Below are 23,397 nucleotides of genomic sequence, written 5' to 3' on the forward strand. Positions count from 1 at the left end.
GAGTGACTTTGTTGAGCTTCACATTCAATTTTAGATAATATTGGATGATTTGGACATGAGCGAAAAATTCTAATATCTGTACCATGACTTGAATGGGATTTGTGCCACAAATGCTAAAACGTTAGCAATTGGAAACCAAAACCAAATCATACCTTGTACACAGACTGCTTTCAAGGTAAAGAAACCAATGGGTCATTTTGTCATTTGGTTGAACTTGTCCCTTCAATTCAGCTCTACGAATGTCTTCTGTGCGATTACAATTTGACCTTTTCCAGACTTTCGTTCTTATGAGGAACATTGGGAATTTACGATTTTTAGAAGGCTGTTACACAATCATGAAATATTTAGCTTCAGGGTCAGCACCACAGTGAAGATGAGATACGGGAAAACACATGCTTTCTTCACCCTCCCAGTCCATTAGGACTTTCAGGTTTAAGGAAGTGAGATTACTGAGAGGCAGTGTACCATTAATGCCATGTAGAAGTAGAACTGGTTCATCCATAGTGTGGCCTTTGCTGCATCAATCGTCATGAGGAGGCCTCTGTTCAGACTGACCCAGAAAAGAGTGCTGCCCCTGTGGCAGAGAGAGAGCAGAACCACCCTGGCCCCTGGTGCTCTACGGCAACTCCACTCCTGCTCAGCACTGGTTTACCGAAAGCACGGACATCACTATGACACAGTCAGGTAAGGGATCATATGATGTTGCCATACTTGTGTGTCGATTGGAAGACATCTGCGAGGGAATTTGAGATGCTCACTGTGAAATGAAAATAGTTTTGCTCAAAACAGATCATTAAAAGGCACTTGTTTCAAAACTCTAAGCACATTTTCAATTGACTAAGTACAGTACAAGACACAAAATCATAGTCACTTTTTCACCAAACCTAATCAGTATTTCATCTAGAAATACATGTTTCACATTGCAATGCTGACATTACTTTCAATATGATTGTCTTCTCATTTGTTAAAATACATTTTACTATTACTTAATCCTTAACTTAATTACTTATGTTTTTTTCTACTACAGATTAAGAACTACATAATGAAAATGTACATTTGTAAAGTATATCATATAGCATGATATATACTGTAATGTACTATTATAATGACTATTATAATTTTAATTGATGTACTCTGCTATACAATTGAAAACAGCAGTAACTACGCATTTGGTCAAATTTAGTTAAGACTGAAATCAGGCTCTGTGTCATTTTTATCTTGTGACCATTTATTTTATATTATTCATTTTTGTATGTTTTTTTTTCTTGTGACAAAAAGTGTCCTGGTTCAATTATGTTCCGTTTCAAAGAAAATGGAGAGTCAAATTTGCAGTAACTACAAAATCCTACAAAAACCAAGGCAAATAGCATTAAATAAAAACAATTAAAAAGACATGTACTGCACCTTGTACCACTGTGTTTTGACTGCAGTTACTGCAGTTTGCCTAGGTTTTCTATCGGACTCCAAGTTCAGGCATTCCTGATTATGACATATCTTCACACACAGATTGAGACAGCCAAGGCAGTTGGATGAACACGTTTAGATTTTAGTGCAGTTTCCCTTTGCATTACCCATATAGTTGTTTAAGGTTGTAGTGGTATTGTTAGAGAGGATAAAGATAAAGGTTTTTGTTCGGGCTCCAGGCAGGTATTAACCCTGCCGAAAGGAAAAGAGTAGGATAGATAGAGACCCACTACCAGACGCACACACATCTATCTGCAGAAGAGACTGAGTGTAGCCTGCAGTGTTGCCAACTCCTCAGTAAGGCAAAGTAGCTATTGGCTGTCCTAAAAGTCACTAGAAGTCGCTAAATGACGTCATCGCCTAATTTGCATAATTGGCCATGTGCATGTAATTGTGATGGACGCTGTAGGAGAGAGGAATAACATTGTGGGAGAGACAAAAAGTGAGTAAAAAAAACACCCTAAATATGTTTAGAACTACAAATGAGCAAGCTGCAGAGAGTGGCACACACAGTGAATAAGAACCAGATATTTGAGTCTTTACTCCTCCTCCTCCATCACTTTATGGACCCCATTGTTAATCCCCGTCATAACAGAGGCATTGTCAGTCCCTATCCCCAGGAGTTTCTCTTTTTTAAGACAACACTTCTCGAGGAAAGCCACAACAGCACGGGCTATAGATTTGGCATCTCCTCCCTTCAACTCAACAAGCCCCAGAAATGTTGATACAATTGTCTGCTTGGTGTCACTAAAGTACCTTATCACAACCCCCAGGTACTTAGAAACACTTACATCCGTGGACTCATCGAGGAGGAAGCTGAAACGCTGCTCACCCACATCTGCGACCAACTTTTTCAGAAAGTATGGTGCTAGAACAGCATTAATCATTTCTGTGCACTTTGTCCTGTGCATTTTGAAGTGGGTAGCAGCAGTGGAGTCTGAGAAAGCAGCTCTACATGCTTCTCCAATGTGATCACATGACAGCATGGAACAGTGTTCAGCGATAGCGCCTTTTTTGCAGAGTCAATTGTTTTAACCATAAATGGCAGCTTGTTTTGGGTGGAACAGTTATAAGGCTTTGCCTTTTGAGTATGTTTTTGAGTTGTCATGCCTTTTTACATCACTAAGTTTGGTGTAGAAATCAGCCTTACAATACAGGCAGTATGCCCGTGTATCATCTCCAATAAACGTGTTCAGCCAGCCTTTGAATTCAGGGTTTGATTCCCACTCCTTTCTGTATTTTTTAGTGTACAGTTTAGACTGAGACATGATGAGCTAGCCAGCTAGATGTTTAGCTTATGTCACAGAGATGCAGTGGACAAGGTGAGTAAGTGACTGAGGCTGTGTGAGTCAAATGCAGTGATACATTTTTGTGCAGGGATTTTTTTTTAAAAATAACATTTTACATTTACATCCCGCCCTGAATGTAAGCCAGGGCGGGATCAGCCGGCGGCGGCTTCCCGCATGCGTGATTCATTTGCAGTCTGGCCACGGAGGGGTGAACATCTCCTGCTCTGACTGCAGCTGGTAGGGACTGCTGCGCGAGTGCTTTGGGACGTGGGTGGGGCCCCTGCTTGTTGAGAAGAGTAAGAACATACGTGCTTTCACTTCAGAGTCTCTAAAAGTCTCAAATAAACACCAGAAAAAAAATCGCTAGATTTGTCGCTTGTCGATTTGAAAAAAATGTGTCGCTAGAGGGTTTTGAATACTCGCTAAATATAGCGACAAAGTCGCTAAGTTGGCAACACTGCCTGTTTGCCAGTAAAACAATCAATAATACCGTATACAATTTTAATGGTGTTAATAATGGGATATGTAGGAGGGTGAGCCGGTCAAGGATCGATTCAGACAAGGTGGTCTATTGTATGACAAGTGACAGTTTAATTATGAGTAAAGATATCTGGTACAACGTATACGGGCCATTTCATTCGGTTCTTAAGGAACCAGCAGAAAAGAAGCGCAGATAACAGAGTGCACATGTCTCATATACAGAACAGAAAGTAGGTTGATTCTAGAAGATCGGGTCTTCGGGTTGGTTCAGGCTGAGGTGTAGTCTTCTTGGATTGGCCCTGTTGGGCCGTCCGTCATCCCTCTGAGTCTTGTTCTTTGTCACACAATGTTCAGCTAAAAAGGAGATTAGGTGTGTGCGCTGTCCTCAGTCACACAATGTTCGGCTAGAAAGGAGATTAGGTGTGTGCGCTGGTTTCTGCAAGTCAAGGCTGTCTCTTCCTCCCAATGTGTGGGTGTATGTCTTATCTGTGTGTCCTCGGCAGTTAGTGTGTGTAATGTGTGTGTGCTGTGTGTGTGGGTGTGGGAGCTATCCTGTATGGGACCTAACATGTTTTACTGTGAAAATACGTTGTCTCAGTTATAGCAATGTAATAGCAGTAGGCTGGTCACCTGCATAAGAAATAGCACTTCCTTACAAATCCCTCTCTTCACGTCTCCCCAGAGACGTGACACAACCTAACTAGATCCAGACACAAAAAGAAAACTTTTCCCAGAAGGAAAAGTGTTGTGATTCCCTCTCTTCACATCTCCTAAGAGATGTGACATAAACTAGGCTAACAATTACAAAGTTGAAAATACCTTCATGTTCTCCATTCGATCCCACTATGTACTAGATTGGCTACCAGCCACCTAGGAACTTGCAACCCTCATGCCAAAAGAGAACAACAGCTCATTGAAAAACAGAACAAAAGAAAATGATGTGAAATTTAAGCCCCCCTTTTTGACACCCACTAGGGTGTCACTCATTATCCCTTATTTCAGCAGTCATAGCATTTCATGAAAAGAAAAACAAAACCTAGTAGGCACTCTCAACCTCATCCTCAAATTTGGGCAGGTCATTAGCAAGCAGAGGAAACATCTGGGAAAGGGGGGAAGGGTCAATAGCTCTAGAGATAACCCTAGTGGTGAGGGAACGGATACATGGAATGCAACAGCATCCACAGAGAACCAAAATGGCCGCGAACACCGAAATGGAGACCAAAATGGAGGAGACCAGGGTTTTATATTTACCAAAGGCACTCATCCAGGAGTCCCACATTGAGGTATCAATCCCAGAATGAGATTTCATTTTACCATTAAGAGTCCTCAAACCTTCTAGGGCTACGGTCAAGCTACCATCGGAGGCTGTGTTATTAGGGATGAAAATACAACACTGTTCACCAAACATAGTGCAAGCTCCACCTTTCTCTGCCGGTAGCATATCCACTGCAATGCGATTCTGGAATGTATTCTATCCACATTTTTATTAACAGTGCACCACCAACAAATGGAGGACTCAAACCCAGCTGCCACCTGATCCACCAACTTGTACTCGTCAGGAACTCCCCTTGGGACTCCAATGGCGTCTATGTACGTCGGATCACCACTAGATGGGGTGGTGGCACGCCTGGAACGTCCCCTGGATATTCAGGGTTCACCCTCTGGACCCTAAGGATGAGGTCTCCAGCCTCTGTAGGGTAGATAGAAACAGGCAAAAGGAGAGTAACAAGTGCACAGCTTCCAGTAGTATTGGAGGGTAATTTATCAAACAGGACAGTGTTGCCACACCACCACCTCACATCTGCTCTGGATATTGGACTGAAACTCCCAACAATGTTGATTGTATCCAGACACCAATTCCCAGGAACCTGTCCCACATTAGTACCGCCTCCCGTCATTTTGACACAGGTGAAATGTGCCCTGGCAACCTTGTTGGAAAACAATGGTTTCCTAGCAGTAGATTTAGTCATGGGATAGACAGCATCCCAGGCAGAGCAATTACAACTGGGGTTATCCGTAGTCATTAATGGGATTAAACATGTTAGAGTCACATCTGTAACAGACTTCTTAAAACACGGTATGATGCAAGCAGCACAACACATCAATAATACAAATACAAGAATTAGGGTCAGAAATCCAGTAACCACCATACCAGTGTACTTACCAAACCAGGCTCCCAACCAAAAGAACAGTCCAGACTCCTCCACCCCCGCCATGGTCCTCATCTCAGCAGATAGTGCACCAAGCCCATTAAAGGCCTTAGCTATACCACCATCTGGAGTGGTGTTATTAGGAATATACGTGCAACATTGTTCACCGAACATCTTGCAGACTGTCTGGCAACCCTAGATGTGGCCTCAAGCTGTTCAGACAGACCAGTGAGTGCATCACGGGGGTAATTCACAAAACGCTGTTGATTATAGTAGATATAACTGATCCATGCAGTCTGTCTAGCATCCACTATGGCTCGACCTATAATAGGTAGTAAGTGCCAGAGTCCATCATTCCTACCCAAGGCCTGAAACTCATGAGGAACCCCCACTGGCACTCCCAACAGGTTAGTGTGTATGTCAACTACATCCTCTGTCCATGGAGCACTACATCTATGTCTCCCATGGGATGGAATGTTTTCAGGTCCCCTGGATACAAAACCCAACAGCTGTTCAGAAGTAACATCAACAATGGTCAGTGGAATTATCAAACTGGTCAGAGCACACGTACCTTGCCAGTCTCCTCTAAGAATGGGTCTCAGTACTCTTTTGGGTCCACATATTCACCACACATCAGCCAGACCACTAGTTTGGTTTAGGCCTGTAACTGGCCAAGTGGCATAAATGGTTATGTTACTGCTGCAATCAGCTTCAGGCAATCTCCCATAGTCCATGCCACTACCTGTACCCGTGATGCAACTGTAATTGCCACCATATGCCTTAACACCCCAAGGGGCCCGATGAGGAGGTACTGTAGGAAACACAAGGCTCAAAGAGGAACAGAGGGTTGAATTGGGCTGAACCTGGTAAAAACCTCTCAGAATACACAACCACCCCTCTCCTTCTCCTATAGCAAATGGGTGTGTAGCCAGAACAAGTCTAGCATGACTACAAATAGTGCAGTCCTTTCTTCTCAGGGTTTTAGCTGTGTACCTCATATAAGACAGCCACAAATTGTCCCTACCATCAAAACCCAGTCTCAGTGCCTAATTGATCAATAGCTGTGTAGTCTCTAACATTAATTACCTGAATAGGATTTTTTAACACAGTGGTGGTAGGTGGCAGGTTCGGTCCAGGGGTGGTAGAGGAGTGTGTCTGGCCCTGGTTCGTCTGGGACCTCTGGTTTTGGCAGCTCCCTAATAGAAAACACACCCATCGTGTCTGTCCCGGTCCTTTGTAGTCCGAGGGTGTAAGTGCCTGCATCAGAGAGCTTAATAGTTTTGATGGTTAGTAGGATTTCATCACCTTTACAAAGTTCAACAGTGCTACCAGGTTTTCCCCATATGATGGAAAACCTATCCACCTTTGTGGGATCCCCTATGCTATAAGAATACCCTCTTCTCCAATCCTAGAATTGTCCCAAGTTGGTTATCATGTAATCCCCATATGGACACCCTCCCCCATTACACAGGTACACTGACACTCCTGTAAAGCCCCACCCTCTCCCAGAGAACACATCACTAGCAAGAGCCAGACACATCTTCACTTCTATGAACAAAAACAGGGGTGACAGGACAGGGAGGGTTACTTCATTCGAGAGATGGCCCCCGGAATCCTGTTAATTCCAGTTCTCCTCTCGAACACTGTTTATTGTTCGACAGTGTCAGTGTCCTACCCTCCCCCGTGCGATATGAATCCGGGTAGCTCTTTCAGCTAGCTGTCACCAGGAGTCCTTGTATGGTCCCCCCAACAAGCCTCTGGGACTGGATTGAGTGACTTCACCTGTAGTTCACCTGTAATGCATAAAATCCTGGACATACAGGCTTGGTTAACAAACAGTTTCTCATATGTTTTATCTGATTATATCTTTAGTTTCTTATCCAATAGGCCCCATCCTATCCTAGACCACAATTTACCCATCCCCCTTTTGATACCTGGCTCTGCCCAGGTAACAACCTTACCTACTCTAAATAATGACTTAGGTAAGATTAGTATATTATCCTTCTGTTCTGACATTATCATGTAGGAGCGCCCCTTTCATTTTCCACATGTCCAATTATCCCTTTTGTCTCCACTCAGTAACTGTTATCTACACATTCTGTTATCTTTGCTCGTCCTGGCTCCCTTTTCAAACTTCTCCTCTCTGCTCTCCAACCTTCAAGGTCTCTGCAGTGCAGGGGAGGGCTCTTCTGTCTGCCTTTTCCCCTTATCTGTCTGTAGCTCGTTTTCTCATGTTTCCAAATTTGAACTAAATGTCTCACTGTTTGGCTTTATCTAAACTCATGGATTTTTTTTTTAGAAAAACATGTCTATGGTGGCACTTTCTAAAGTCCTTATATAGGTTAATTAAACCCCACTATAATTAATTTACCTTAAAAATAAAAATAAAAACAAACCGTATTACCCATGACCACAAATTAAATATTCAAATGGAACCCCCTATACACAGGTGTTAAAACCAAACACAAATCTAAATTTCTTCCCTGCCCTGTTGGCTCAAAATATGTCCCAAATACTTAACATGAGTCCACCATAAATAAAACTTATCCTAGCTAAATTTTCACACCACGTTCATCAGAGAAAATATATTGACACTATAATGTAAATTTCACTGCATTTTTGTATTAAATTACCTTAATATCAGTATTACAAATTACCCTAGATTCTCCATCCAAATGGCTTTCCAATGAGGCTGATCAGACCACAAAGGAAAGTTACAATGGAGGTCATAAGTCATACCACCTTCCCTGTGTTTGATTACCAATTTCAAACCAGTTGTAACTTTAGTTAACGTCAACCTGCTCCGCCACAGGAGTGCCATCTGATGCACTGTCCAGCTAGACCAGTCAGGACCAGTCTCTGCCACTAAATTCTTCCACGTCCATTTATTATACCCCCCTTCTGTCATGTACCACACTGATCTAGACCAACTGATTGCATGAGTACCATAACCGCCACCTGGGCTTCCAATAACACCCCAGGTAAGTATAACAGTGGTAGTAGCGTTAGGCGGGATACACAGAGTAGCTGACCTAATCAATTCTGCAGTACACTCAAAGTCATTATTCTGAACTTGACGTTTAGACAGAACATGCGTATCCGAGAATATTGAAGCATTGGTGATGTTTAGCTGGGTAGTCTGTTCCTGGTCAGTGATTATACGCTGGGCTGCCCATATCATTACTCCCAATGTCAAAACAACATTGACTATAATTAGGACAAACAATGGGCCAGAACAACCCAGTCTTTCCCATGGTCTCCTAGCCCTTCTAGCCCATGGTGCTACTCTAGTGTCCCTATCATCTGAGGATGGGAGTCTCCTCCACATGATCAGACGGGAGGGATGTCAGAATTTGAATTCGAATTGGATGTGAGTAAATCACTTCTTACTTCAGCCAGAGTTCTGGCAGGGGTTGGGGCTGGTGTACAATGTGTCAGGTGGTGCCAAGGTGCGCCTAATTTACCTTTGACCTGGACTGAGTGTGAAGTAACCTCCTTCACTTCGTACGGTCCAGTCCACCTGGGATCAGCCCACTTTCTCTTGTGGACCTTGATCCTTACCCAGTCCCCAACTTTTACCCTTGGTTGTTCCGGGACGTCAGTCAGCTCCCTCTCTGCGACACGGTGTATCTGTTTGGAGAGAGCTGCAGACAATTCCGTCAATTTCTTCACATAGTCAGACATCCCTATTTGGTGCACATCAAGAGGGGGCATATGACCTCCCTCTCTTGGTGGCCCTGGCATTACTCTACCTGTCATTATTTCATGGGGTGAAAGATGTGTCCCTGCACCTGGTGAGGACCTCATGGCCATCAGTGCCAGGGGCAGGGCTTCCACCCAGGTCAATTTAGTTCCTGCACATACTTTAGCTATTTTAGCTTTCAGATTTTGATTACAGCGTTCCACAAGGCCCTGCGATTGCGGCCTATACACAGAGCCAAACTTGTGTGTAATGCCAAACCTCTCCTCCACCTGTCTTAGGTGCTGATTTGACGTGTTTTTTTTTAGAAATATTTTGTACACTCTTTGGATATACTTAGCCCGTCACTGGCTCGTGCCAGTGATGTATTCTTAGGAGACACTATTACTCGTACTCTGTCTTAACTCAGAGCCTCTCCGTCATATATCCAGAATTTTAAACAATAATGTTTTAATGATTAAACACGAGCCACCAATTCAGGAAATGATTATCAACATAAACTATGTTTTAACAATTTGGATAATAGATTTTTTTTTTTTTTTTTTTGAATTTAGGAAATACTTTGCTCACAATAATTTTAAATAATGGTAATAATATCAGGGACTTGTGAAACGCCGTTTACATTTAGTCTATAGTCAACACACAAATATTATTACATGGACATAGTTTTAAACACAATTGTTCAATTAGAACATCTTATTCTATGACATCACACATTAGTACATTTATCACATTCATTCTGGCCACAACACAAAGCGGACTTTTCAGTCCAACATATCTTAATCATACATTAATCTATTGTAGACACCTCACCGGACACTACCAGCTATTGGATTTTAACCTCACCGGACACTACCGGCTATTGGTTCTATCTAAAACACTAATTGGATTTATCTTTTGCAGATGAATGATCGAATCATACTCAGATGTTAATGATAAAACTGATCACGCCCTTTTTCAGACGCCCGAACGAATATCACTTATACATAGAATATAATCCTGGTCACATCAATACTCAATAATAGACCACCTTACCAGACACAGCTGGACCGGTCACTAGCCGGACTATCGGTGAAAATCTATCCTAGACTATATTATTTATTCCTTACTGGTGTCTGCCACCAGACCGTTCACAGCCGGACTATCAGAATATTCTATTAATATTAGGTCTACTACTAAATATCCCTTACCGGTGTCTGCCACCGGACCGTTCTCATGCCGGACTATCGGAATATTCTAACTACTACTCATCCCTTACCGGTGTCTGCCACCGGACCGTTCTCATGCCGGACTATCGGGATATTCTAATTACCACATATGTTTACTTCACTGTCAATTTCAAGTCCATTATTTATATAAAATTTACACAAAAATTCTTACCCACACTCGGTACTACTGATCGTAATTTGGTATGACTATTCGACAATATGCAAAGTTTGATAAAACAGGTTTTGCTTACCTTATTTTGTGGTCGACCAGAGATCAGTTTCCCGAGTTGAGCAGAATTGTTGTCCACCCCCGAATGGTTTTCACCTGTCCTCCGGGAACCGTCCTTTCACCAACTCGCCCCCTCACACCCACATCAACCACTCTGGACTGGGTCGTTAGTAAACCATCCCTCTGCTACCAAGTTTCTGTTAATAATGGGATATGTAGGAGGGTGAGCCGGTCAAGGATCGATTCAGACAAGGTGGTCTATTGTATGACAAGTGACAGTTTAATTATGAGTAAAGATATCTGGTACAACGTATACGGGCCATTTCATTCGGTTCTTAAGGAACCAGCAGAAAAGAAGCGCAGATAACAGAGTGCACATGTCTCATATACAGAACAGAAAGTAGGTTGATTCTAGAAGATCGGGTCTTCGGGTTGGTTCAGGCTGAGGTGTAGTCTTCTTGGATTGGCCCTGTTGGGCCGTCCGTCATCCCTCTGAGTCTTGTTCTTTGTCACACAATGTTCAGCTAAAAAGGAGATTAGGTGTGTGCGCTGTCCTCAGTCACACAATGTTCGGCTAGAAAGGAGATTAGGTGTGTGCGCTGGTTTCTGCAAGTCAAGGCTGTCTCTTCCTCCCAATGTGTGGGTGTATGTCTTATCTGTGTGTCCTCGGCAGTTAGTGTGTGTAATGTGTGTGTGCTGTGTGTGTGGGTGTGGGAGCTATCCTGTATGGGACCTAACATGTTTTACTGTGAAAATACGTTGTCTCAGTTATAGCAATGTAATAGCAGTAGGCTGGTCACCTGCATAAGAAATAGCACTTCCTTACAATGGCAGAGCAATTTAACTGCAACTTCATAGAAGCAATTGACAAGAACCCAGTCATCAACATCAAATTATTTGTAATGATCTGTATTACCTCCCAGGGGAGGAGTGCAGGAGATATGAATGGATGTGTGGGGTGGGGGGTTCATAGACCAAACTAAGGCCTTAAAATGTCAAAAAATAATATTCTCGGCGAAATGTAAATAGTCCCACACAAAATCAATACAGTTCAAACAACAATAAACAATAACTCTCACGGAAACTCTCTTAACTAAAACGTCACACCAAATACAACTGGCAGGGGACTAATAGTCGCTCGACACTAAACACCAAAGGGAGCGCCCTAACAAAAAAAGACAGTCTGCTGCAGAGTAAAGTACTGGAGCGATAGAGGGGAAATGAGAGTAAGAGAGAGAGGGGGTGTTCTTTGCAGTTGACTTCAGGCTTGAAGTTGCACTGTCTGTCCGTCTGATACACCTGACGGTTTGTTTTTCAAAGCTTCGCAACAATGTTGCTACTACGCCATGCGAACAATGACAGGAGCGGTCCCAAAATATTACAACCACGACGTAGAGCGGTAACACCTGCGGAGCGACTTTACAACTAAGCAAGCTGAAAATAAACAAGACTTCTGCAAAGTTGCACACACTGTCAAACTGCGCGCCAACCGAGCGCTTTGCACAGAGAGCCGGAGGAGCTATCTTTATTTCCTCCTTCCTTACTGCTGATGCGCTCTTAAAGTGGCAGCACGGTGAAGGCTCCGTGCAGGATTTCGCCAGGTCAAATAACTCCTCCCCCTCAAATAACCTCTCCCTCAATGTCAACAAAACGAAGGAGCTGATCGTGGACTTCAGGAGACAGCAGAGGGAGCACACACACCCCCCCCCCCCCATCCCACATCAACGGGGCCGCAGTGGAGAGGGTGAAAAGCTTCAAGTTCCTCTGCGTGCACATCACTGACAACCTGAAATGGTTTCTCTATACAGACAATAGCGCTTCTTCAACCTCAGGGGGATGAAGATATGTGGCTTGGCCCCCAAGACCCTCACAAACTTCTACAGATGCACCATTGAGAGCATCCTGTCGGGCTGTATCACCTCCTGGTACGGCAACTGCACCGTCCACAACTGCAGGGCTCTCTAGATGATGGTGCGGTCAGCCCAACACATTACCAGGGGCACACTGCCTGCCCTCCAGGACATCTACAGCACCCAGTGTCACAGAAAGGACAAGAAGATCATCAAGGACCTCAGCCACCCGAGCCACGGCCTGTTCACCCGCTTCCATCTGAAAGGCAGAGACAGTATATGTACATTAAAGCTGGGACCGAGAGACTGAAAAACAGCTTCTATCTCCAGTTAAATAGTCACCACCAGCTGGCCTCTGCCCAGTACCATGCCCTGAACTTTAATCACTGTTACTAGCCGGCTACATCCCGGTACTCAACCCTGCACCTTAGAGACTGCTGCCCTATGTATATAGTCATTGAACACTGGTCACTTTAATAATGTTTACATACTGTTTTACCCACTTCATATGTACACTGGGTGGACAAAACTTCAGGAAACACTTTCCATGACATAGACTGACCAGGTGAATCCATGTGAAAGCCCTTATCGATGTCAGCTGTTAAATCCACTTCAATCAATCAATCAAATGTATTTATAAAGCTTTTTACATCAACAGATTGTCACAAAGGTCGTGTACAGAACCCAGCCTAAAACCCCAAAGAGCAAGCAATGCAAATGTAGAAGCACGGTGGCTAGGAAAAACCTAAAGAGAACCCGGTTCTGAGGGGTGGCCTGTCCTCTTCTGGCTGTGCCGGGTAGAGATTATAAGAGTACATGGCCATTAATGCCAGATCGTTCATCAAGATGTTCAAACGGTCATAGAACTAGCATGGTCAAATAATAATCACAGTGGTTATAGAGGGTGCAACAGGCCAGCACTTCAGGAGTCAATATCAGTTGGCTTTTCATAGCCAAGCATTCAGAGGTCGAGACAGCAGGTGTGGTAGAGAGAGCGGGAGAGAGAGGGTCAAAACAGCAGGCCCGGGATAGGGTAGCACATCTGGTGAAAAGGACAGGGTTCCATAACCGCAGGCAGAACAGTAGAAACTGGATCAGCCGCACGACAAGGTGGACTGGGGATGGGAACAGCCAGGAGTCATCAGGCCAGGTAGTCCTGAGGCATGGTCCTAGGGCTCAGGTCCTCCGGGAGGAGGAGGAGGAGGAGGGAGGGAGAGAGGGAGAGAGAGAGAGATGGGCGATTTAGAGGGCTATTACTTAAGATCATACAGGACACCAGATAATACAGGAGAAAAACACCAGATAGGACAGAATGACCGTAGCCCTCAGGCACATAGACTATTGCAACATAGATGCTGGAGACTGAGATAGGGGGGTCGGGAGACACTGTGGCCCTGTCTGAAGACACCCCTGGATAGGGCCAACCAGGCAGGATATAACCCCACTCACTTTGTCAAAGCGTATCCCCCACAACACCAGAGGGATATGAACAGACCACAAACTTACTACCCTGAGACAAGGCAGAGAAGATCTCCCCTACCACACGAGCCCGAGGGGGCACAAGACCGGACAGGAAGATAACATCAGTGACTCAACCCACTCAAGTCGAGTTTGCCTTGCCAAAAGTTTTTTTCCCCCAGGTGCATAAACAGTGAGAATATTTACTGTGATGTCGATGAGAGCCTATGGCCAAATGTTCAAGACCGGCATGATGAAAACTAGTGCCATGCTAAAAGTTACATTAATTTAATTAATTCAATTTATTTCATTTGATTACAGTACACCTATTTTGTAATTATATCGGAACAATATATATATTTTTTCCCATCAATGATTGTGAAATGATCACACCTTCAATGATCACACCTTCAATGATCACACCTTCAATGATCACACCTTTGATCAGACATGGGCTAGAAAGAGAGGATATTTTGAGGACTAAAGCAAGTGCATTTCCTAATGTGAAAACAGTGTAATGTACTGTAACTTAGAGTGCTGTAGCAAATTACATTCACAGGGCTATTTTGAAACACGTGTCTTGCATTTTTCCTCGTTGGATTAACTGGGCGTTAAAACAATTAAATTGAGAAGATGTCATTATGTTGTGTTTTGGGTGATTTAAATCAATGTTTCACAGTATACTGGATCAATGAGGGCACAATAAAAAGGATTTGCAATATAAGACTTGCTGCGTTACAAGTGTTACCAGTTTGTAGTTTTGTACTAAGAGTTTTGAAAATTCACCACATACGTGTGAAAATAGCCCCAAAGCGAATTGAAAAATATATAAAAAAGATTGTCAAAGACATTATGGCCATGTGCTGTTTCTCCAGTTTTAAGTCTTTATCATTGATGTAGCTGTAAACTTGTTTCCTCAATATGAATAAAGAAACACCTAAACATCAATGTGGATGGCAATTTGTAGTTTACGTGATTGTGTTATTGTCCGTGTAATAGAATGGAGGAGATGTCCTTGCCAGCCCTGGGTCAACACAGTGTCAGACTGAGGATGTTGGCAGCACCAGTGAATCCAGCTGATATTAACATGCTACAAGGTAACATTCATACTGCATGAATCAATCATACATGATAGATAATCAGTTAATAGAGACTGTATCTTTAAGAGATTTGGTAACACTTCATAATAACTAAGACTAAAGCATGTAGAGGTGGTTGAACAGGGCTAGGGTTACATTAGGCTTATGTCCACATCCCGGTTCAACCCTAACCCCAGCCTCAGCCACAACCCTAACCCCAGCCTCAGCCACAACCCTAACCCCAGCCTCAGCCTCAGCCACAACCCTAACCCCAGCCTCAGCCTCAGCCTCAGCCACAACCCTAACCCCAGCCTCAGCCACAACCCTAACCCCAGCCACAACCCTAACCCCAGCCTCAACCACAACCCTAAACCTAGCTTCATGTCCATGTCAAGGTTCAACCCTAAACCCAGCCTCAGCCACATCCCTAACCCCAGCCTCAACCACAACCCTAACCCCAGCCACAACCCTAACCCCAGCCTCAACCACAACCCTAAACCTAGCTTCATGTCCATGTCAAGGTTCAACCCTAAACCCAGCCTCAGCCACAACCCTAACCCCAGCCTCAACACAACCCTAAACCTAGCTTCATGTCCATGTCAAGGTTCAACCCTAAACCCAGCCTCAGCCACATCCCTAATCCCAGCCTCAACCACAACACTAACTCCAGCCTCAACCACAACCCTAACCCCAGCCTCAACCACATCCCTAATCCCAGCCTCAACCACAACCCTAACCCCAGCCTCAACCACATCCCTAATCCCAGTCTCAACCACAACACTAACTCCAGCCTCAACCACAACACTAACTCCAGCCTCAACCACATCCCTAACCCCAGCCTCAACCACATCCCTAACCCCAGCCTCAACCACAACCCTAACCCCAGTCTCAACCACGATCCTAATCCCAGCCTCAACCACATCCCCAACCCCAGCCTCAACCACAACCCTAGCCCTAGCTTCATGTCAACATTCCAGTTCATCCTTAACCCCAGCCTCAACCACAACCCTAACCCCAGCCTCAACCACCCTAATTTTGGCATAACCTTGGTTTATCCTGCTTATTATCCTACTTTTCCTTTTGCACCCATAAGGTGCTGGAGCCTGGCGCCGGTTACCTCGTGTTACCATAGATTCTCTCTAGACATTCAGTTCGCCTCCCACTGCTGTTGCCTAGGGATCGGGTTTTCAAGACTACACAGGGTATAAAACAGTTATTTGCATTGTTATCCACAGGCACATACCCAATCCTTCCAGTGTTTCCTGCTGTGGGTGGGAATGAGGGAGTGGGGGAGGTGGTGGAGGTTGGTCGGAAGGTCACCTCTTTGAGACCAGGAGACTGGGCCATACCGTGGGATGCTGGCTTTGGTGAGAAAATAGTACATCAGTACTACAGTACATTCCTCTTCTGTCTGTAAAACCACAGTGATGGGAGGGCCATGTGGATACCTTCCATTTTACCCTGACCAGACCTAGTGATATGAAATGATTGAGACTAGAGTCTCAAACTACTTGTTGTATTTGTGTTGTGTGACATGACATCATCATTGTGAGACAGCGTTTGGGTGGGGTTCTGTTTAAAGGTACATGGAGGACAGAGGCAGTGTGTGAGGCTGATGACCTTCTCCAGGTCTCCAAGGACATCCCTCTGCTGGGGGCTGCTACCATCGGGGTGAACCCCTGCACTGCCTACAGGATGCTGCAGGACTTTGTTACACTCAAACCAGGTAGACAACAGTAGTTCGATAAACATTATTTATTTGGGACACCCTGTCTTTTTGGTCTATTCTTGTTGCCTGTACAAGCTACTGTTACTCAAGTGGGAAACTTTGTATGAAATGGTGCTTCATAAGCAGTAAACAAGTATTAATTCATGAATAAATAATTACTTACTTCAATCATTTATTCATTGTCTGCAGGGGCCACTGTGATGCAGAATGGATCCAACAGTGCAGTGGGTCAGGCTGTCATTCAAATAGCTGCTGTCTTGGGGGTGAAGACCATCAACATCATCAGAGACAGGTGGGGACTCTGTCTAGTATCGACCCAGACCATAACAATAGTGTTCGTATTTTAATTCAATGAGTACATTTTTCATGTTTTCTCTCAGACCCAATCGACAAGAGTTGGAGGAGGAACTAAAATCGATGGGAGCTGATTTTGTTATCACTGAAGAAGAGCTGCAATGTCTAGGTTTGGATAACGTAATTCAGGTAAGAGAATAGATACACCATCAAATGTATGATGAGATTAGAGGTATTGGCTTCTTTCCAACAGTCAACTGTAGACTACACTAATGTATTGCCATTTTAGGAGCTCCCAAAGCCCATCCTGGGTTTGAACTGTGTGGGAGGCCGGAGTGGTGGACTTGTCCTCTCTAGTCTTTGGTAGGTTTCTAGCCAAAATCTTTACTGCAACATGGTCTGCATAAATAATGTAATCCATCATGTTAATTTAGGCTTTGAAAGGACTGATTCTCTGTGAAAGCTAATCCCTCTTTTTGAATGCCCTCACAGTGATGGGGCAACTTTAGTGACATATGGTGGGATGGCCAAAAAGCCTCTCCAGATTCCAGCTGTGAGTTCATTTTTGTTGTTCAACGTAAATCGCAAATGATTCTCAAATTGCACTGTAAATTGCACCATATATAACCTTGCTGACAGCACATCCTTGACATTTCTGTTTTCTTTGGCTCCCGAAAAAAGAAATCTCTCATTTTTAAGAATATAACATTACAAGGATTCTGGATGACGCAGTGGAAAAGAAACAATAGTAAAGGTAAACTTGCTGCACAAAGCTCACTCACTTTAACCTTCGAGTGAACACTTGATCCAACTTTCAAAGACTGAACCATGTCTCCATATGGAAAATAATAATGAAAAACAAATAAGAATCTTGAAAAATTAATACAAAAATCGAATAATTAATGTAATTACATAGGATCTGGTAATATTTTGTATATTTGTCCTTATATGTCACGGTGTATTTGTATGTGTTGACTTACAGTATATTCCTTATATGACATACACAATTGAATACATGATTGTGACATATTTGAGGCAGAATATATGAATTATGTCAGTCATCTATGAATCTTATAATAAAAGTGTGTATGTTCTGACAATGTAACCTCGACAAAATAAATGATTTCCATATAGGTTTCACATTGTTTTTACAGTGCCTTGCGAAAGTATTCGGCCCCCTTGAACTTTGCGACCTTTTGCCACATTTCAGGCTTCAAACATAAAGATATAAAACTGTATTTTTTTGTGAAGAATCAACAACAAGTGGGACACAATCATGAAGTGGAACGACATTTCTTGGATTTTTCAAACTTTTTTAACAAATCAAAAACTGAAAAATTGGGCGTGCAAAATTATTCAGCCCCTTTAAGTTAATACTTTGTAGCGCCACCTTTTGCTGCGATTACAGCTGTAAGTCGCTTGGGGTATGTCTCTATCAGTTTTGCACATCGAGAGACTGACATTTTTTCCCATTCCTCCTTGCAAAACAGCTCGAGCTCAGTGAGGTTGGATGGAGAGCATTTGTGAACAGCAGTTTTCAGTTCTTTCCACAGATTCTCGATTGGATTCAGGTCTGGACTTTGACTTGGCCATTCTAACACCTGGATATGTTTATTTTTGAACCATTCCATTGTAGATTTTGCTTTATGTTTTGGATCATTGTCTTGTTGGAAGACAAATCTCCGTCCCAGTCTCAGGTCTTTTGCAGACTCCATCAGGTTTTCTTCCAGAATGGTCCTGTATTTGGCTCCATCCATCTTCCCATCAATTTTAACCATCTTCCCTCTCCCTGCTGAAGAAAAGCAGGCCCAAACCATGATGCTGCCACCAGCATGTTTGACAGTGGGGATGGTGTGTTCAGTGTGATGAGCTGTGTTGCTTTTACGCCAAACATAACGTTTTGCATTGTTGCCAAAAAGTTCAATTTTGGTTTCATCTGACCAGAGCACCTTCTTCCACATGTTTGGTGTGTCTCCCAGGTGGCTTGTGGCAAGCTTTAAACGACACTTTTTATGGATATCTTTAAGAAATGGCTTTCTTCTTGCCACTCTTCCATAAAGGCCAGATTTGTGCAATATACGACTGATTGTTGTCCTATGGACAGAGTCTCCCACCTCAGCTGTAGATCTCTGCAGTTCATCCAGAGTGATCATGGGCCTCTTGGCTGCATCTCTGATCAGTCTTCTCCTTGTATGAGCTGAAAGTTTAGAGGGACGTCCAGGTCTTGGTAGATTTGCAGTGGTCTGATACTCCTTCCATTTCAATATTATCGCTTGCACAGTGCTCCTTGGGAAGTTTAAAGCTTGGGAAATCTTTTTGAATCCAAATCCGGCTTTAAACTTCTTCACAACAGTATCTCGGACCTGCCTGGTGTGTTCCTTGTTCTTCATGATGCTCTCTGCGCTTTTAACGGACCTCTGAGACTATCACAGTGCAGGTGCATTTATACGGAGACTTGATTACACACAGGTGGATTGTATTTATCATCATTAGTCATTTAGGTCAACATTGGATCATTCAGAGATCCTCACTGAACTTCTGGAGAGAGTTTGCTGCACTGAAAGTAAAGGGGCTGAATAATTTTGCACGCCCAATTTTTCAGTTTTTGATTTGTTAAAAAAGTTTGAAATATCTAATAAATGTCGTTCCACTTCATGATTGTGTCCCACTTGTTGTTGATTCTTCACAAAAAAATACAGTTTTATATCTTTATGTTTGAAGCCTGAAATGTGGCAAAAGGTCGCAAAGTTCAAGGGGGCCGAACACTTTCGCAAGGCACTGTATAAGTCAAAAACATGAGCATGACTATACATTTTCAGGTTTGAGTTTATTGTTAAGGCTGGGCAGCACCACCTACTGGACAGTTGATTTATATACAGCTATGCCTTTGGTCTTCCATTCAGGGTTTTAACCAAACCCAGCCTAGCTTTGATATTTGTCACTAGCTAGGTTTCCATCCAATTTTCAACAGATTTTCATGCGAACATTTAAAAATCTCTATAAAACAATATGCGCATTTTCGCACCAGAGCTGTTTCCATCAAACTGACTTTTTTGTGTGGATAAAATGCTGTGCGTGATGACGTAGTGCACATAAAAATCACTTTTGCTGTTAAATTCCCATGTACCAAATTAAAAATACAATTAAATGGGTTTCGCATCGTTTTTTCAACTTAACTGATGTTTTTGTCACAAAAGCTGTTGCGTTATATAGTAAATAGGCCCACTCCGGTCTTGGTACATGCGCTCTAGCCAACAGCTTGCAGATACAGTCCGGGTAGGCTACCTACATTGAGAATATTATGGATACGAGCGATATTATTTGTATTTGTAAAACGGTAGTCAAGCACCGATCATCATGTCACCAGAATAAGACCCCCGATATTAATTGGAAATGAGCATCAAGCTCATGATTTATTTAATCTGATCCTAATAAACAATGCTTTCCCTAGTCGTAGTGGGAGGTCCACAGACATATCCTCACAACATATCCTCGCGTGGCTTCAAGTTTAAATCGATATGATGGTTATTATATCAATATAGGCGTTTCCACCGACATTTTTTGCATAATTAATTTGACAAACACAAAAAGATCCCATCATGTCGAACGAGCAAATTATCGGCATTATAAAATTGTACCGGCATTTCATGTTTCCATCAGCCCGGTCGTGACTTTTTTCATGTGTCAGGTAATTCATTCTCATGAAATGGTTGGATGGAAACCTGGATACTGCTACCAATGTGCTATTGTGAGAATGATTGAGGGATCTCCACTTAATAACGAAATTGATTCACTGCTTCTATAAAAGTAATTCCTCCTTCTCCTCCCCCTCTTATCTTCCTCCCTCATCCTCCTCTCCTTCATCCAACGCCATGCTCACCTCCCCTTTTCCACCTATTCTCCTCCCCCTCTTATCTTCCTCCCTCATCCTCCTCTCCTTCATCCAACACCATGCTCACCTCCCCTTTTCCACCTATTCATGGCAGACTTTCTTCAATAAGTGATGTGAGAGTGTTATTCAAGGGCTTTGAAATGTGTATGTCCTATGTATGAGACCTTAGAAGGCTCAGCTCATCTCGTCTGTGTAAACAATACATGCAACATTTGTTACATCTAAATGTTAACGGTATGTCCGATATTACAAGAACCTATGAATCTTCTCAGTGTATTTGCTGCCATATGTATTACAAGTTCCAGGTAGAACAGCAGAATATTGTTTAATTCATCTATACATTTTCCCATATGGGTGTGTCGTGTCTCTCTGTCCCCAGCAGATGTGACGCAGCTACAGACCATGGTGACCTCTGTGTGTGATCTCGTGAAGTCTGGCCAGCTCCAGCCACCTCATTGTGTCCAAGTTCCCTTCCACCACTACAGCCAAGCCCTCCAGGCCACAATACAGGCGCATCAAAGGAAACATGTACTACTCATGTAGCAAAACAAAAACACAGTATCCTCCATCGGGGAAACGTTTTATTTTGCTTTCTTTTGTCATTTATCTTATTGTGTCCGTTGCATTATACCAAATGAGCACACACACACCAAAAAGGAGTTATTCCGCAATTATTTACAAAATGTTTAGTGGTCATTTTAGAAGCTGTAGAACATATAGTATACAACAACAAAAGGGACATCTTTCAACAGTCATATTTACAGTATAAAGCACGACATAAGGGCAGGGAGAGGGTATACACAGCACATCGTTTAGCACAGCTCATACAGCACAGTCATATCTGTAGTTATACCATTTTTGCTTTCTAAATTGAAATGTTCAGACATGCACATTAAATTATTTTAAACCGTTTCCTCCATTGAAAGCATCTTTTGAGAACCACACTTTAAATGTTATTAGGAAGCAACCTGAAATGCTAGTTTAGGACCACAGCTTGAGAACTGATGTTAACAAACATTTTAAATAATGTACTTAACGCTATCCCTTTGATTCTCATTGGCTCGTTCACTGGTCATATTCTGTCTACATGGTCAACATGAAACGGACAGAAGTCACAGTGGAGAGCGATTGCTCAGAGGGACCCCACAGATAAGTGGCGAAGAGCAAACTGGGGCTAGAATACCCTCTATGAGAACTAAGGAGTGTTATATCCACCAACCACTTCAGCTCACCCTACATTATGATTTGGCAGTGAATTTAAAAGTAGTAACAAGGAAGAATTGTTTAGAAATATCACAAAATTAAGTAACTTGCCTATTTATCTGCAATATTGAGCACTGACATTGCTGATTACAGACGTCGCTGTACAGTATTTGGGTGAAATGGAATGAGTCAGTGAATAACCTTTACAAAGAACTACAGTAAAAACACAAATTGAGTTAGGGGAGGCATGCACTCACCATCTTACAAGAGAGAATGAGCTACAGAGTAAAAAATCATATTAGTGTTTGCATGTCTATTATTTAATGTAAATACAATGTCTGACAAACCTGTCATTTTTATACCCATTATAATACTACTGTTCTTGGTTTTTGACCATTTACTGTATTGATCATTACAATCAACTAATCTAGGACCTTGACGGTATAGTAAATTGCCCTTATCGTCACCAACACACAGACCTATCACAGATTATTGTTCAGTGGCTCTCCTCAGTCATAACTGTCCAACTCCTCATGCGTTGACAGTTGGACTTCCAGTAGCATTCTAAACTACAACCCCACAAACGACAACAACATTAACACTAATACCTGTCCTTTGGTCCAGTGGTCAGCCTTAACATTAGCATGTCATGGTGAAGTAGATAGAAATCTTTTCTCGTGCGGTACCCCCGTCTGTCCGTCCGTTCTCCTTGCAGGGTGCGAGCAGTCAGACATCCTATCTCTGGATGCACTTGATGAACCACTCTGCACTGGGGTTGAGCTCCAACAGGTCTTTCATATAGGTCTCCTCATCCAGACAGCGCTCCTCTGTTCAGGAACAACACACAGCAAAAATAACTAAATCGGGTAATGTCTGACATACAGATAGGATCTAGGATCTTAAATTTGATCACCCTGTTGCATGAGGAAATTCAAAACTTGTAGTGTATGAGTTTTTTTTTTTAATTTTAAGAGGCTTCTGGAGTTTGTAATTCCTACTTTGACATTTCTGATTTGATTTTCCCTGTATCAACCTCTACAAAAATGTCCACTAATTATAATACTCATAATAATTCACATTTCCTGTTGCTGCAGCAAACTGGCTCCAATTAAGGGAAAGTGGGGATTTGAACCATGTCCTTAAAACACCTTTAATGACTTACTGGATGGTACTACTATGAATTTACAGCAGAATATGGTCTGAATACATAGTCTACTGAAGGATGTTGACATTTCACTTTTATTTTTCCCCCCCTTTTTCTTTTTTTTACATATAAAACTTTGTAATAGAATCATCCTGTTTGAGAAACTAGAAAAGCCACCTAAGATATACGAGATGGTTTGTGTGTTAAATGACTGTGTGCAATACTTAC

General features: G+C 42.8%; 2 protein-coding genes and 1 long non-coding RNA gene across 6 annotated transcripts in view; 1 reads left to right on the forward strand and 2 right to left on the reverse strand.

The window, feature by feature from the left end:
• Window positions 1–22,627, forward strand: LOC110522173 (enoyl-[acyl-carrier-protein] reductase, mitochondrial). Of its 2 annotated transcripts, none has more exons than XM_021600334.2 (10): window positions 1–684; window positions 14,828–14,925; window positions 16,143–16,274; window positions 16,490–16,633; window positions 16,826–16,928; window positions 17,017–17,119; window positions 17,220–17,293; window positions 17,423–17,483; window positions 17,612–17,684; window positions 21,202–22,627. In XM_021600334.2, exons 1-10 carry the CDS (start codon window positions 530–532, stop codon window positions 21,363–21,365), a joined length of 1,107 nt encoding a protein of 368 aa, XP_021456009.2. In that variant the 5' UTR covers window positions 1–529; the 3' UTR covers window positions 21,366–22,627. The 2 variants fall into 2 exon arrangements, with proteins under 2 accessions (XP_021456009.2, XP_036831627.1); XM_036975732.1 differs by having other exon boundaries at window positions 21,205–22,627.
• LOC118964440 lies at window positions 7,684–10,895 on the reverse strand. Its single transcript, XR_005051468.1, has 2 exons — window positions 10,543–10,895; window positions 7,684–9,027 (listed from the first exon to the last, which is right to left on the reverse strand). It is a non-coding gene; the product is annotated as an uncharacterized LOC118964440 (long non-coding RNA).
• Window positions 21,386–23,397, reverse strand: part of arhgap18 (Rho GTPase activating protein 18) — a 23,368-nt gene continuing 21,356 nt past the window's right edge. For 2 of the 3 annotated variants that reach the window (XM_021600333.2, XM_021600331.2), the window contains exon 15: window positions 21,386–22,852. In XM_021600333.2, coding sequence (XP_021456008.1) covers window positions 22,761–22,852 — 92 coding nt within the window. In that variant the 3' untranslated portion in view covers window positions 21,386–22,760. The remainder of the gene's footprint in view (window positions 22,853–23,397) is intronic. The other variant, XM_036975731.1, reaches the window with a different exon arrangement.

The sequence above is a fragment of the Oncorhynchus mykiss genome, chromosome 4 (assembly GCF_013265735.2).
Source record: "Oncorhynchus mykiss isolate Arlee chromosome 4, USDA_OmykA_1.1, whole genome shotgun sequence".
NCBI classification, from domain to species: domain Eukaryota; kingdom Metazoa; phylum Chordata; class Actinopteri; order Salmoniformes; family Salmonidae; genus Oncorhynchus; species Oncorhynchus mykiss.